Source organism: Populus trichocarpa, chromosome 19 (assembly GCF_000002775.5).
Source record: "Populus trichocarpa isolate Nisqually-1 chromosome 19, P.trichocarpa_v4.1, whole genome shotgun sequence".
NCBI classification, from domain to species: domain Eukaryota; kingdom Viridiplantae; phylum Streptophyta; class Magnoliopsida; order Malpighiales; family Salicaceae; genus Populus; species Populus trichocarpa.
This window is the reverse complement of record NC_037303.2, coordinates 5792637-5807837: the sequence shown is the minus strand read 5'-3', so window position 1 is coordinate 5807837 and position 15201 is coordinate 5792637. Positions and strand designations below refer to the sequence as shown.

General features: G+C 36.1%; 1 protein-coding gene across 7 annotated transcripts; it reads left to right on the top strand.

Moving 5' to 3' along the window:
• The first annotated feature begins 1551 nt into the window (after positions 1-1551).
• LOC7491074 (uncharacterized) lies at positions 1552-13417 on the top strand. 7 transcript variants are annotated; one of them, XM_052449569.1, is made up of 13 exons: positions 1552-2008; positions 2236-2273; positions 4493-5625; positions 5916-6001; positions 6117-6211; positions 6324-6620; positions 7501-8013; positions 8148-8788; positions 8999-9318; positions 9430-9660; positions 9739-9860; positions 10579-10979; positions 12151-13417. In XM_052449569.1, the coding sequence occupies exons 1-13, from the start codon at positions 1953-1955 to the stop codon at positions 13054-13056; spliced, it is 4839 nt and encodes a 1612-aa protein (XP_052305529.1). In that variant the 5' UTR covers positions 1552-1952; the 3' UTR covers positions 13057-13417. The 7 variants fall into 7 exon arrangements, with proteins under 7 accessions (XP_052305529.1, XP_024447458.1, XP_024447462.1 ...); XM_024591690.2 differs by having other exon boundaries at positions 1552-2004; positions 2236-2272; positions 4504-5625; positions 8148-9318; XM_024591694.2 differs by having other exon boundaries at positions 1552-2004; positions 2236-2285; positions 4504-5625; positions 8148-9318.
• The last annotated feature ends 1784 nt before the right edge of the window (positions 13418-15201 follow it).

Sequence of the window (15201 nt, the reverse complement as noted above, 5' to 3'; positions counted from 1 at the left end):
GGTTATGCTTCAAACATCTCACGGTGTGTAAAAAAAAGGCATAATGTAAGGTTTTAGGTATGAAAAGTCATGATTGTCATGTTTTTATGCAAAGACTTCTTCCAATTGCTTTTCAACCTTACTTGCTTAAGCCATTGTGAGAGTCATTAACTGAATTGTCAATATTGTTTTTGGGACATTAATGCTACAAGTTTAAATGTCCAACACATGGAGTTGCTGCAGATGAATATCATTGAAATTATTTGCAAAACTAAAAGGATTTTTCCTCCATCCTTCTTGGACTCTATGGAACACTTGACAATACATTTACATTATGAGGCAAAAGTCGGAGGACTCGTTCAATACATTTACCAACACATGGCTCTAACTCTCATTTTAAAAATGGTCAATTAAACGAGTCTTCTTTTAAAGGGATCAATTTTGAATTTTCTCATGTGTGGTCAAATTATGAGTCTTTTAAATTTAGAAACTAACATTGTCTTTAACTTATTTTAAAATAATTTTAACAAGACAATGAATTTTATCATATTATCATCAAATTTAAAATTTTAATTTATCCCACGAGTGTCCTAATTTAGGGACTTATGTATGCCTTATAATTCTTTTTTTAAAAAATGATTTCAAGTAAATCAATAAATGTTTCTTCAAATTTTTGCTAAACCAAAAAGTTTTAATTGGATTTGGATTTTTATAAATAAGTTTGGTAAGTCTTTTATTTTTAGGGATCGATGTAAAATAAAAACATCGTGAATGATTTGTAAATAAATTAAAAAAATCTAATGGCGATTAAAATGATAAATTTAAGAGAAAAATACAGAATAAATGTAATCTTTCCTTATTTAAAAGGTGCAATAATAGAAACGTCAATCTTTTCTTAGATATAACTAATCTTTAACCGAAATCTCTGAGACTAGTGGTTTGTATTAGGATCCCTAATGTTCTTTTTTGTTAGGTGGTGACTACGATTTTCAATTATTTTTCTTTAATTTTGAAGAGTTCTAATTTTATATCCTAAAAACATGGTGTCATAGGGATAGATATGAAATGCATAAAGGAATAAAAACAAAATAAAAATCCGTTAAAATCTAAATGGAGCACATAACCTATCGTCTAAAAGAAAAAGAAGAAGAAGCAAGATTACAAAAAAAAAGAAGAAATTATGAGTAAATTATTTTTTAGTCGCTAGTTTAACGCAATTATAACTTGGTTTATTATATTTTAAAAGCTATGATTTAGTTCATCAGTTTCTTTGATGAAACATGTATTCACATAATTAAATGATAGATTTAAGATTAAGAAAAAACTAACATATGATATAATATGAGAATGACCACCAAAGATTAAGTAGTTAAATTATAGATTTATAAATATGAAGGACTGCATTATAATAATATTAAGAATGTAAAAGTCAAAACTTGTTTCCGGGGAAAATGCGGAGAGAGAAAAAGGGAAAAAATAACAGAGAGAAAATCTAGAGAGAGGAAGAAAGATAACTTCAGTCCTTGTGTGTGTAAGAAAAAGATCAATAGAACACAGACACGTAGAGAGAGGAGAGAAGCAATCAAGAGTTTAGAGAGAGAGAGGAAGTTGATTATGGATTTAATTAGTATTTATTTAAACCGACCATTTCAATATTTTCTTTCCAGATCAGAGAGAGAGAGAGAGAGAGAGGGGTTTTAATAAATTAAAATAATAATAAGTAAATAAATAAATAGCAGATATTCGTGTGTATTAATTAGATCCTCTTGTATGATTAGATATATATAATCTGATTGTCGTAGTTATGTTCTGTGTGTTTAATATTAAAAATAAAGTCAGAAGAGAGAAATAATAATAATAATAATAATAGGTGAGAATTATTGTGAAATTTGGAGGGAAAAATTAGGGATTGATGGTGTTCGATTGTGGTGGATTGTGTTAGTGAAGAAGGGGATGACAGCCAAGCGAAGAGGATGCAACGTTCAGGAGCTATAAAATGCGACGGACATAATTGGGGAACCAAAGGCATGTATGTTATTTTAATTTTAGGGCTTCTTTTCTTTTTCTCTATTAATTTTTGTTTAATCGATTGTTTCTTATTGATTTTGGATTGTTTGGGGTTACTCAGTGGATTAGTTTTTTTTCTTTTGCTCTATTGATTGATTGTTTTTATATTTACTTTGTGTTTTTGGCGTATGTTTGGAAAGTCTTGGTTTTTGCTGATTCGATTGTGGTTTCGATGGTGCTTTTTCGTAGGCAAGGGCCATTAGACGAAACTCAGAAGAAGTGCATGGTGAGGAGAAAGGGTAATTTACGCTCTGTTTTTCTTTATCTTGTTTGCTCTTTTCTTCACTCCTTTTCCCCGTAGAGTTTACTTTAATTGGGAGCACCTTCCAATGAATGAAAATATGTATATGTATAGCATAAATAGATGAAATTGAATTCCGCAATTTGGTATCTCATCTGGATCGGTAGAATTTAAGACGCATTGATTCTTTTCTTTCATTGAAGTTATTCTAACGGAGTGTTTGGATAATAATCTAGCTATAAGTGTTATTTATATATTTCCTTGAGCCATGGTGTTTTTGTTTTTATTTTATTTCTTTTTATTATCTTGAATGTGGACTCTCATTACCATTGATGGAACATGGTTAATCTATCAAATGCTGTATTCTGAATCAACTTTGAATTCAACCATTATTCTGAAGTCCTACAAGATTCCATATATTGCTGTCTCTCATATACTCACCAATGAACTTGTTCAAATGATGAGCACCGTTGCTAAACTAAGCTTTTGGAGACGTCTTGGGGCTAAGGAGAGAACACCTGTAGTAATATTGCTTGGGTTGCATTTACTTTACAGTGAAAGTTTTACATTTTTCAATTTTGTTCTTTCTTTGCTATTGTCTACATAACAATTTATTTTCTTGTTGATTCCTTTTACAACCTTCTTAGGTTAGGAGTTATGGGTTGCTTGATCTATTTTTTTATTCTTTTTTTTTCCTGTCACATCAATACGTCTTGTTGGTAAGCTTATCCTTGATAGGAAGCGGGTTTCTAAAAGGAATGATCTTATCAAGCACAATGTCTTTTGTCTATTTCTGGTGATCAAGCAAGTACAACATTGTATTTTCCAGTTCCATCTTATTATTTCTATAGATATAAAGGTGGTAGTTGCAAAACCTCTCACTACTAGAGCTAACCTATATTGTGTGTAAAGGGAATAAATCCTAGAAAAGATTGAAGGTACTCTCAGAATGGGTTGCACTTTTGATAATCAAGGCATACATTTTGTTTTCTGTGTGTTGCTCCCTTCCTTGAGCATTGTAAAAGAGCAGTCGGCATTTGATAGGAGCTTGCTTATCATTGTTAAATGATTGAAGGTACTCTCAGAATTGGTTGCACTTTTGATAATCAAGGCATACATTTTGTTTTCTGTGTTACTCCCTTCTTTGGGCATTGTAGAAGAGCAGTCGGCATATGATAGGAACTTGCTTATCATTGTTACCTTCACGAGGGTGTAAAAAATGAAGCTGTCATGGAATATTCTCTGTCATAGGAATACTGTCTTAGTTTTAATTAGGTACAAGTTGGTTTTCAACAGAGAAAACTTGTGATGTTGTATAGTTCTCCCTTGGTTTCAACCTAAAGACACAGTGATAGTTGATGCTCCTTGGCTATTTTAAACTCAGATAATTGAATTCTACCTTCTTTTTGTCTTTTTGAATAAATGTTTCCAATATGCTTGAAGTGCATAATCTTGAACTCTCTTAGGGGCCAATGGGAGAAGTCTTGTAGTTTGATTAAGGAGACAGTGAGCATTCCAGTTGAAGAAATAGTCACTCTTGGACTGGTTGAAGCTTCCCACCATTACCTTTTTGCTTGCCATTCTTTTGTCTTCTGTTGTCTTAATACAAAACAGGGATTGGATGTATATGATTTTTGAGGAAACATGAATGTGTGGAAAAACTATTGTTCTTTTGTTTCTCATGGAAGATAGGTGTTCAAAATGTTTCCTGGGGAGGATAAAGCAATAAGACCATCTGTTAACAAAAGGATTTTTGAAATGCATATTGGATGAGTTGTTGTCTTATGAAGAAGTGTTTCATTATGGAAGGAAGCATCCTAATAGCACAATGGCTTACCACTCAACAAATATAAATAATTCCATGCTTTAAGCAGCACTGTCACAATTCAGTTGCTTTTGTTGTATCAGTAAAGCTTGATTGCTGATAAAGATGATTATTACAGCACGATCAGCCACAGGCAGCATGCAAGTAAATTAGTTCCCGCCCTTACATATGATAAGAAAACCACAGAAAAAGTGCTTATTAGCTTAAATGCAAACCTTATATAGTCTGGTTTTGTTTTTAAATGTATGCGCATGGAAATTTACTATTTGAGGGATAGTTAAAGTGCCCTTTTTTGGTTTCTTCATTAAAAAGGTGTGAATCCCCACCCTTGCTTTGTTTTTCTTATCTGATTACTCATATTCTGCTTTATTTTTACTTGGAATCATCACAGGTTGAAAAAGGATTAGGCAAACCTTCCATGAGACGGAAAGTTCGTACCAGCACTGAGTCTGGGACCTGTAATGTGTGCTCTGCTCCCTGTTCATCTTGTATGCATCTTAAGCTAGCCTGTATGGGATCAAAGGGTGATGAGTTTTCTGATGAAACCTGTCGTGTAACTGCATCAAGTCAGTATTCTAATAATGATGGTGATGGTTTAGTCTCGTTTAAAAGTAGAGCACGTGACAGCTTACAGCATACCACCAGTGAAGCAAGCAACCTGCTCAGTGTCAGTTCAAGTCATGATTCTCTGTCTGAAAATGCAGAAAGTAAAGTAAACAGAAAGTCATCTGATGCTGATGCGTCAGCTGAGTCTCAGATGCGTCCGAAGATGTCCTCTGGTAGAGCTGTTGCAGAGGATCAGTTTTCTCCAAAAGCAGAGAGTTTTCCAGATCAGAAAACTTTCTCAAAGAACAATGTGGATTCTAAATCTGAAGAGGGCCATGATGATAACATGTCATGTGTTAGTAGAGCTAATGATGCAAGCAAAGTGGTTAGTTATTATAACAAGAATTTAGACATGAAAAATTGTTTGCCCAGTTCAGCTTTAGAAGTGGAAGGATCTGGAAAGGCACCATTTTCTCATAAATCAGGTTCATTTGAGACTCCTTCAAATGATGTTGATGCTTGCAGTAGCTCACCAAAGGTACAGACTAAGTGCCTTTCCTCTAATTCAAATGGTAAACATTTAGATGAAGATCCAGCTTTACATGACCATGGAAAACGGTTTGAATGTCCAACAGAACAAGTCAATCTGTCATTGTCAAAAGAAGCATCAGCTAATATTGATTGTGTTGGCAACTTGGCTGCACACAACATTGCTGATAACAATGCAAATGGTAAAAGTACCCTCAATGCAGATAGTTCCAAGGTTTCATGTAAAATCAATTCAAAATTAGAATTAGAGGCAGACGAAGATAGTGGGGACCAAGCAGATGAGGGTTTTAAATGTTCTGACCAAGTTGAACGAAAAGAGAAGTTGAATGAGTCAGATGAGTTAGCAGATATGCAGGAGCCTATGTTGCAATCTGCATCTGGGGATGAGAGTGACGAGTCTGAAATTCTGGAACATGATGTGAGTAATTTTTATATACTTGTTTAGGAAGAAGGATTGTACATGCATCTGCTTAATGAGTGCTTGATGAATGTTTACAGAACTTGTTTTTGCATTCTCTTTTCAATTTACTCATCTTGCATTCTGGTGGTCTGAAAGTATTTTCTCCCATCCAGTGTATGTCTCTGGATCTCATATATGTGTGTGTTGCCTTCTTTCTGTTTTTTCTATTCTCTGTGGTATGCTCCTTAATTTCTGCCCTTGCAGTTTCTCCTCTGTCCTCTTCTGAACTATTTGCTTCCATGAAACAGGTAAAAGTGTGTGATATTTGCGGGGATGCAGGTCGGGAGGATTTTCTTGCCATATGTAGTAGGTGCGCAGATGGTGCAGAACACATGTAAGAATATACAACTTTTGTCTATATATTCAGCTGGCAACCCAAAATGGTTATTTTTGTTTTTATCCTATCAATTGTTACATCACATTTTAACATGGCTATTGCTACTAATCAGCTATTGTATGCGAGAGATGCTTCAGAAACTTCCTGAAGGTGACTGGTTGTGTGAAGAATGCAAGTTGGCTGAGGAAGCTGAAAATCAAAAGCAAGGTAAAGCTGAAGTAGCAGTCCAAATTGTCATTTATTTTGGTGATAAAAACCCACTTCCTGGACACAAGCATTTTCATACTAGTATCCTTTCAAAATTAATTTGAATGTTCAGATGCTGAGGAAAAAAGGATGAACGTAGCAAGTACTCAGAGCTCTGGCAAGAGACATGCAGAACATATGGAGCTGGCTTCAGCACCCAAAAGGCAGGCAACTGAATCAAGTTTGGCATCACCCAAGTCATGCAGTCCTAGCAGAATAGCTGCAGTGTCTCGGGATACTTCATTCAAGAGCTTAGATAAGGGAAAAGTAAAGATAGCTCATCAAACATCTTTTGGCAATCGCTCCAATATTGATATTCCGGAAATTGCGCGCCCTTCTGTGAATGGTCCACATGTTCAAACTCCCAAGGGTAAGAATCAGAACCTTGTTGGCTCATATTCCTTGCTGTTCATATTCACGTTGTACTTTGTATAGAGGTTTTGAATGTTTGGCAATTTGGTTTTGCACCACTTCACAACTTTCAATGCAGTCCACAATTTATGTTTCATTAAAACAACATTAGATTTAGGATCCCATTTATGTGGATCTATGTTTCAATTTCAGATCCATTGGACAGCAATAGGTTAAATAATCAATATCTTCAATTCAGATTTTTGTTTGCGTTGTTGATGAACAAAAATGTTTACATAATTGGAATGCCTATCAAAAAGTGGTTGCCACGTAATAAATAGGGATGGAGAATTAGGATGTGATGTTTGGTCTGATAATAACTAAATACATAAAGAATTCATTAAGTGGTGTAAAAAAAAACTAATATGTTCGCACCCTGCGTAATACAAGGTTGTTTTTGTTTCGGGGTAAAAATTTGGAGGTCAAGTGTTAAGTGGTGAAGTATTAATGGTGTAAAAAAGTTGTTGAAGGGTCAAGTGTCAATGATGTTTGATAGGTGTAAAAATATGTACAATGGTGGGACCTAATAAATTTTAAATTAAACATTTTAAAAATTATTTGTAAATAATGTCTGTTGGCGTGGCCTAATAATGATGTGCAAGTGTAAGTGGCAAATTGGGTGAGACTCTCCCCCCACTAGGTTAACCTATGACCCCCCATTATGGGGGTTAATTCAAATGTTAGCCCCTTAAGTGTTTCCTCCAAATATGTTTTCAAATGAGATTAACCTAAAATTGATATGGACAGTTGAACAGACTCTATAGCTTTGCTCTTTCTAACATTTCTTAGAAACTTGGTTTTATAATGTCAAGCATCAAGTCAATTTCTTTTTTCTACAGGGGCCTTATTGAAGTCCAAGTCGTTCAACACCTTAAATTCCAAAATGAAAGTGAAACTTGTCGATGAAGTTCCTCAAAAGCATAAGGGCGCGAGAGAGAGTTCTCTTGATATGAAGGAGGGGGCTGCTAGAATGATGAGGAAAAGTATGTCATTTAAATCTGCGAGCTCAGGCCGATCCAGCACTAATGAGTTGAAAGTTAAAATGCTTTCATCCAAATTCTCTCACATTCAAGATTCAAGAGGATTGAAACAAGTGAAAGACTGGGATGCTGTTGATAGAAAAAAAATGTTGAGATTGGGTCGCCCTCCAGGTAGTTCAATGACAAGTAGTGCTGTTGTTTCAACACCTAAGGTCGATCAAGGGTTCACTCCTCGTGGTGAAAGTGTCATAGCATCATCCACAGGCAACAACAGAGAGTTGAAGTCCGCACAATCTAATGGAAAATTGGGTACCCTATCAAGATCAACTAGCAATGTAGGTTGTAAAGGTGCAGATACTTCAGTTACTTCAGGTATTTCATGATTGATAGACTTGACAAAATATAATGTCGTCAGTTTTGCCTGATTGTATTTTGTGATGCACTTAATTTATTTTTTATTTTTTGGTAAGATAAACTAAGATGCTATTTTATTTTTGCCAATTCAGTTCAAGCCTCGTCTAAAAATGGAATAAGCAGTAATTCTGCGGAACAAAAATTGAACCAAATTAGCCCCAAGGATGAACCCTCATCCAGTTCTTGGAATGCTGCCAGTAATGCTACTGAAAATTTGCAAGATGGCCTACCTCGATCACGGGAATCATCAAATCAAGGTGAAAAGGCTAGGGAAAATTCTCTCAGTCGCTTGAGACCTACTGGTATCACTGGGTTGAAAAATGTCCCTTGTCAAAAGTGCAAGGAAATTTGTCATGCTACAGAAAATTGCACTGTTGTTAGTCCTTTGGCTTCTGGTACTGATGTATCTGCTTCTAGAATTCCTAGAGAGGAGATGAGCAAAGGTAGAAAATTGAAAGCTGCAATTGAGGCTGCTGCTATGCTTAAGAAGCCTGGAATATACAGAAAGAAGAAAGAAATTGATCAATCTGATGGGTTGTCCTCATCAAATGTGGATGAAAGTGGCGAGATGGCTTCTCAAGATCAGCTCTCAGTTTTAAATAAGTTGAGTGAAGGAACAGATGAAGGGCAAGCAAATATCGGTGCTTCTTCCTCTGAGTTTTGCAAATCGACAATTATTAATAATGTGAAGCAGCTTAATGAGCACTCCAATGATGCTGTATGTCCTTTCAAGGTGGGGTCAGATTCTATTGCCCCTTATTTGGGAAAGCCTGTTCATGATTCAGCAGAAAAGTCTGTCCTTACAAAGATGGGGTCAGACTCCACTTCCCCTTACTTGGGAAAGCCTGTTCATGCTTCTTCCTCTGAGTTCTGCAAATCAACAAATATTACTAATGTGAAGCAGCTGAATGAGCACTCCAATGATGCTGTTTGTCCTTTCAAGGTGGGGTCAGATTCTATCACCCCTTATTTGGGAAAGCCTGTTCATGCTTCAGCAGAAAAGTCTGTCCTTACAAAGATGGAGTCAGATTCTACTGCCCCTTACTTGGGAAAGCTTGTTCATGCTTCTTCCTCTGAGTTCTGCAAATCAAAAAATATTTATAATGTGAAGCAGCTTAATGAGCACTCCAATGAAGCTGTTTGTCCTTTCAAGGTGGGGTCAGATTCCATTGCCCCTTATTTGGGAAAGTCTGTTCATGCTTCAGCAGAGAAGTCTGTCCTTACAAAGATGTCAGCTATCCCAGAGCATGAATATATCTGGCAGTAAGTTTGTCTTTCTTAAAGTGTGTGCATTGACATTGCCTTTTCCTCCACATTCCTTCCTGCATGTCTTAAAAAATGCAATGTAGGTAAGCTTCTGTTATGTAAATACAGGGGGGTGTTTGAAGTGCATAGAGCTGAAAAGGTTGTTGACTTATATGATGGAATTCAAGCACATCTATCTACTTGTGCATCTCCTAAAGTCCTTGATGTGGTTAGCAAATTCCCCCAGAAAATTAAGTTGGATGAAGTACCTCGCATTAGCACATGGCCGAGACAATTCCTTGTCACTGGTGCCAAAGAGGAAAATATTGCTCTTTACTTCTTTGCAAAGAATTTTGAAAGGTGAATATGCCTTTTCAGATTGAGTGTTTTTTACTTCATCTATTCATCTAATTGTTTTTTGTACTGCTCATGATACAGTTATGAGAACTACAAGAGATTGTTAGACAACATGATTAAAAAGGATTTGGCCCTCAAAGGATCATTTGAAGGTGTTGAATTCTTCATATTCCCATCCACACAGCTTCCAGAGAACTCACAGCGTAAGATTATTTGAAAATCATTTTATAAACACTGATTCCATGGCACCATAATCATTTCCTCATAGCATTTGTGTTTTAAACCATGAGATGTTTGTAAGACCTATACCATCAAATATTGCCCCATGGATGTTGATGGAGCACCCTATCCCAACCTTCCTGTGATTTTCATTGGTTGCAGACTCCTATTTGACACTTATTCTGGACTAAGTAAATGTTATTGTATAAATTTTTTGGGACTTGCTTATGTTATTGTTTACTTGGTTTTCTAGAAAGATAGCACCTCATTACCTGTTGGAAGATGCATAAAAGTTCTGATTGTTTTAAGTTTTATGAAGTCTAAGACTTGTCATCTGAGGTAAAGATAGGTAAACAACAGTTTTATGTATGCACCAACAGTTATATGGGCAAAAATGAAAGAACTGTATGCACATAAGAAATGATCAGCTAGCAGTTAAAATACACTAGGTTGCTGCTAGCTGGTCATTTGTGAAGCATGACAGTTCTTTTAAAATGTCAGTTATAGGTATTATTCTCCTTTTAAGAAGAGAAACAAATGGGATAGCCTAGTGAATTTGAAAGCACTATCATGCTAACTAATAATGCATAAGTCAGCTGGCTAGCCTTTAGCTGCTTTTCTGGTAGGAATTTGTGAGGAGCTTGCATGTATGCTCAAAAGTCATGGAATTAAAATAATATAGTTTGTGATTATTATTTGCAGGCTGGAACATGTTATATTTCTTGTGGGGAGTGTTCAGGGGAAGGAGATCTGATTGTTCAGATTCATTCAAGAAGTTAGTTATGCCCAGTTTGAATGGGGTGCCCAGGGACAAAGACATTCCCGCTGCAGTCATGACTTCATCTGAGAATCTCTGTGTGCCTGAATGTATAGTTAAAAATACATCTGCATGTGACAGTCCATGTTCTTCTGATGTGCATCTTGCAGCAAATGCTCCTGAGAAACCAAGTGTTTCCTTAAATGGGAACTCTGATGACAAAGTATTTAATTCACAAACCAACCTAGAGAAGCAAGATGGTAAAGTTGACTCCAGATCGTTGACAAAGATTCGAGGAAGCAGTACCCCATGGTGCCCAGAAGCTAGATGCAGCAGTCCTTCCCTGGTAATTTTTTTTCCTCACACATGACAAATGACAAAACACTTGATTTGGTTGATATTACACCATGGCTTTATCTATGTTGGAGTCTTTGTGGAATGGCTACGGTGTCTGGTGCACTATCATGCCTACAATAAACATATGATGCAACACATAAACAGATTAGTTTTGGATTTTCTTCTATTTAATGTGACACTAGCCATCACTGATCAGCAATTTAGTAATCTTGTAAATTTCTCAAGTTTGTCATGCTTTGTTGTTTTGCCATATATTCAAAAATTTAATTGGCAGCAACATTCTGGTTTTCTTTTATCTCCACAATCCAGTCAGACCATTTAGTACACATGCTACTTCAGAAAGGTGGCACAGATGACTTGCTTGAATGTGGTTTCGACATTTGTGATTCATTGTAATTCTATAAAGCATTTGGCTTTAGATTTTTTTTTCTTTCTATTCCTAAACTATTCCTTTTCCTGTATATATTAGCATTAGATTTTTGAATGACATATTTTCTTCATTGTAATTTGAATAATTGCACCTGTATTTTCTTGACGGTATGCATATGAATGATTTTGTTATTTAATGTGGTTATATTGCCCAAGGACCAGGATATTTTGTGCTCCTAAAGACAGCTTCCCACAACCTCTCATACAAGATTAACATGCTATTTGCTCTCCCCACAATACTTCGTTGAAATCTCAACATTGTCTTCAGTCTGTGTTTGTATTGAATTTTACATTCCTAAAAGTTGTTATCCAAATTCTCCACTTTAAAAGTTGTTTAGTTCTGATATTCAAACTGTCGTTCTTTGTTTTGAAGACAATCCAAGCAAGGCTGATGTTTCTATTTTCAAAAACTATTTACTGAGTTAGTGAACACGTTCTCTCAATTTTCTGTATAGGAATGATTTTGGCATAAAGATGTATGCTGGATTTAAAAGTCGACAAATTGTTTTCTAAAAATGAAATCAAACTAAGTCTCTGGAAATATGTTCCTAAATATTTACTTTTATTTTTTGTTCTTGTTCTTTCTCTTTTCCTGGGTGCTGCTTATATGTATGGGTTTCGGTGAGTTTTCCTGAGTGCTGCTCATATATGTGGGTTTCGGTGAAGCTTGTTTCAAACTTCTTTTTCGCTTTCCTTTACAATTGAATGAACACTGACCCTTCTTTTTACAGGAAGAAGTTGGTCCTCCTAGGTGCAGTCTGGATGTGGACCCGAAACCCTGTACTGAGGTAACTCGGACTAATTCTGTCTCTGATGTGAAGGAGATACAAATTCATGAAGGTGCTTCATGTCTTGGAGAAGATATGCCCTTCAAGATTTTTGGTGTTGGTAGTCAAAATTCAGGCTGCAGGAGGATTTTTGGTGAGGATAAAATAGTTGATAGAACATTCAGTGACAAAGATAATATTATAGTTGAAAGGGACTTGAATGAAGATAACGTGAATATAGATGTGGAGACTTTCTCAGGGAAAGGTCCAAGGAAACGACCATTTTTGTATTTGTCAGATACTGCACCTCTGATTTCGAGTAGCATGACTCAAAAGGCTCCGTGGAACAAGGCAGATAATAATAATACGTTGGTGGATGGAGAGAGCATCAGTAAGAAGCTGAAGACGGGTTTTAGTGGGCTATATGGGGGTAGTGGTTCAAGAGAGGAAAATTCTTTGAGCGGTAGTTTTACTTCACAGACATGTGATTTGGGTTCCAGCTCCTCCGTGGAGGAGAGGAGCTATGACAAAGCATCTGCTGAAAAGGTAATCTTGGAGGGCCTGGGAACTAGTGAAAGGTACTTCTTTCCCGTGGATTCACATCATGTCAAGGATAGTCGGTTGCCTGCTATCTTCATGCCCTGGAACTCATCAAATGATGAGGATCGAGTTCGTGATGGGATTCCAAATCTTGAGCTTGCCTTAGGAGCTGAGACGAAATCCCCAAACAAGCGAATCCTGCCTTTCTTTGGAATGGCTGAAAAAAATCATATCCAGAACAAGCCTCCAGACAAGGTAATGAACAAGGAAGAAGAAGATGGTGTCTCTGCTTCCCTTTCCCTCTCCCTCTCATTCCCATTCCCAGACTAGGAACAAACTGTAAAACCTGTTTCAAAAACTGAGCAACTTGTGCCTGAAAGGTGTCATGTGAATACTTCACTGCTCCTCTTTAGGGGCCTTCCAGATAAATAGTGCTATGGTGACTCTCACTGTGTACACATTGTGCCCCACATGGACGTGGTATATGTGCCTCATACATAATGATGGTCTTCCATGGGCTTCATAGGAGAATCAATTTCCATCTGTTCATAAACCCACACAGGATTTACTAATAATTTTTCCCCTTTTAACTTTTCTGAGCTCTTTGTTTATGAGTGCCACCGTCACGGCTGTTTGTATATAAAGAGATTTTAAGCCGGCACAGTTTTAAAATGCCATTAGATATTTGCAACATCGTGATCTTCTTCGTCCACCTCGCTCTTTTCCCCCCCCCTCTTGTTTTCTGATTTTGCTTCTTGGTATTGGTGCAGTTGTCATTTCGAATTGTTTGTTGACAGGAAAATGGTAGTAACAGATGATGCTCGTGACAGATCCTCCCCTGTTATTCCTTGTATGAGACGACTATAAGCTGTCGAGGCAGGTGTTTTCGAGTAGAGTAATGCAGGCATATTTCAAAGAATGCGTCTTGTAATTGCTGGGCTAGTAAAATGCCTCTGGGAATTCCCCAACGTTTTGGTACATCAGTGATGTGGTGGATCCTTTGGAATCAAACTCCTGTAATGATATAAATCCGTTCGTGTTGTTCATATGTGCTTGGCCAGCGTACGCGCATGGTGCAATGGTACAGTAATAAGCTGCGTTCTGAGTCATATGCAACTGGGTGAAGTGAAGTGCCGCCGTCGACTTTCATGTGCGGACCCTGTAAGCTCAACAGGAAAAGGTTGTCCATCGCAATCTTATGCGAGGATCAGTGGATGCTTGTATCTAAATTGACTCTAAGAAGTTCACTCGAGTTTTTATATTTTTTTGGCATAGTAAAAAAATAATAAAATAATACAATTGAAAAAATAATTGGAAAATTAGTACACTTTAACAAGTCGCAAATGACATCATTTGAATTGTAAGACCTGATTCTTCCTCCTTTTCTCCCCCTCTCTTTCATGTCTCACAGCCACTACTCATCTCCTCTCACCACTACCTGTATTTCTCCCTCCCCACCATAAAAAAAACTCTCTCAGTAGCACTAAAACACTCACCTCTCTCTACATCACCCATCTCTTTTTCTCTTTCTCGGTATACCTGTGGCAACCTCACTCTTTCTCTCTTTACCAATGGCGGGTCCTCACTTTTCGGACTAAAATAGCCACGTAATATATGTTTAATTACTATTAATTTGATTTTAATAAATGTTAGGGTTTTAAATTAGGAGTTAGGTTAATTGGATGTAATTTAAGTTGTTAATTATATTTAATCATGTTGTTTTGTTAAATAATCAATTATTTTAGGTTGTCGTTATTTGTGAATTAACAAAATTATGTGTTTGAAATATTAGTGTTGATTTAGGTTAAATTATGAATTATGTTAATTAGATATATTTTTAGTTGATAGTTAGGTTATTTTGTTAGATAATCAATGTTTTTTTGTTATTGTTGATTGTGAATTAAAAAAGTTACGTAATGGGAGAGTTAATGTTGATTTATATTAAATTATGAATTATACTGAATTACATGTAAAATGATAATACTAGCTATTAAATACTTGAATATGATTGATAATTTGTTATGGTAGCAGAATTTGATTAATGTAGGTGTTCGCCGATTAATTTATGTTTTGTTGTATTGTTTGACAAAATATCTGATAATTTAGGAATATTATACTTTCATGGTTGTATCATTATCAATACTGACAATGATATCACTTATAATAGAGGAAGTCATGAATTCCTAACTACTACATAATACATGTTCCTTAACAAATTATCGAGAATGTTATATAATCTACTTGGATGGAATATGTTTGAAACAGAAGTTGAAATTACTTAGAGAATGTTGTAAACCGGGGTTAGTCAAACTCGTTACGTTGGTGTACCAATATGTAGTGATGGGAGTGTGAATTCAATGTTTGGGTTTGCGAGGATTAATGAGATTAATATGTTGGATCTCTACTTGAATAGGAGACCTAGACGAGGAATTATATTGATATACCAAATTATATTGATATTGGAGACAAGCTAGA

Excerpts from the sequence above, each read along its gene's own strand:
- LOC7491074 (XM_052449567.1), top strand. The coding sequence starts at position 1,953 with ATGCAACGTTCAGGAGCTATAAAATGCGACGGACATAATTGGGGAACC. Across the intron at positions 6,002-6,116 it reads GCAGATGGTGCAGAACACAT|CTATTGTATGCGAGAGATGC; the intron begins GTAAGAATATAC and ends GCTACTAATCAG. Across the intron at positions 9,661-9,738 it reads TTTGCAAAGAATTTTGAAAG|TTATGAGAACTACAAGAGAT; the intron begins GTGAATATGCCT and ends CTCATGATACAG.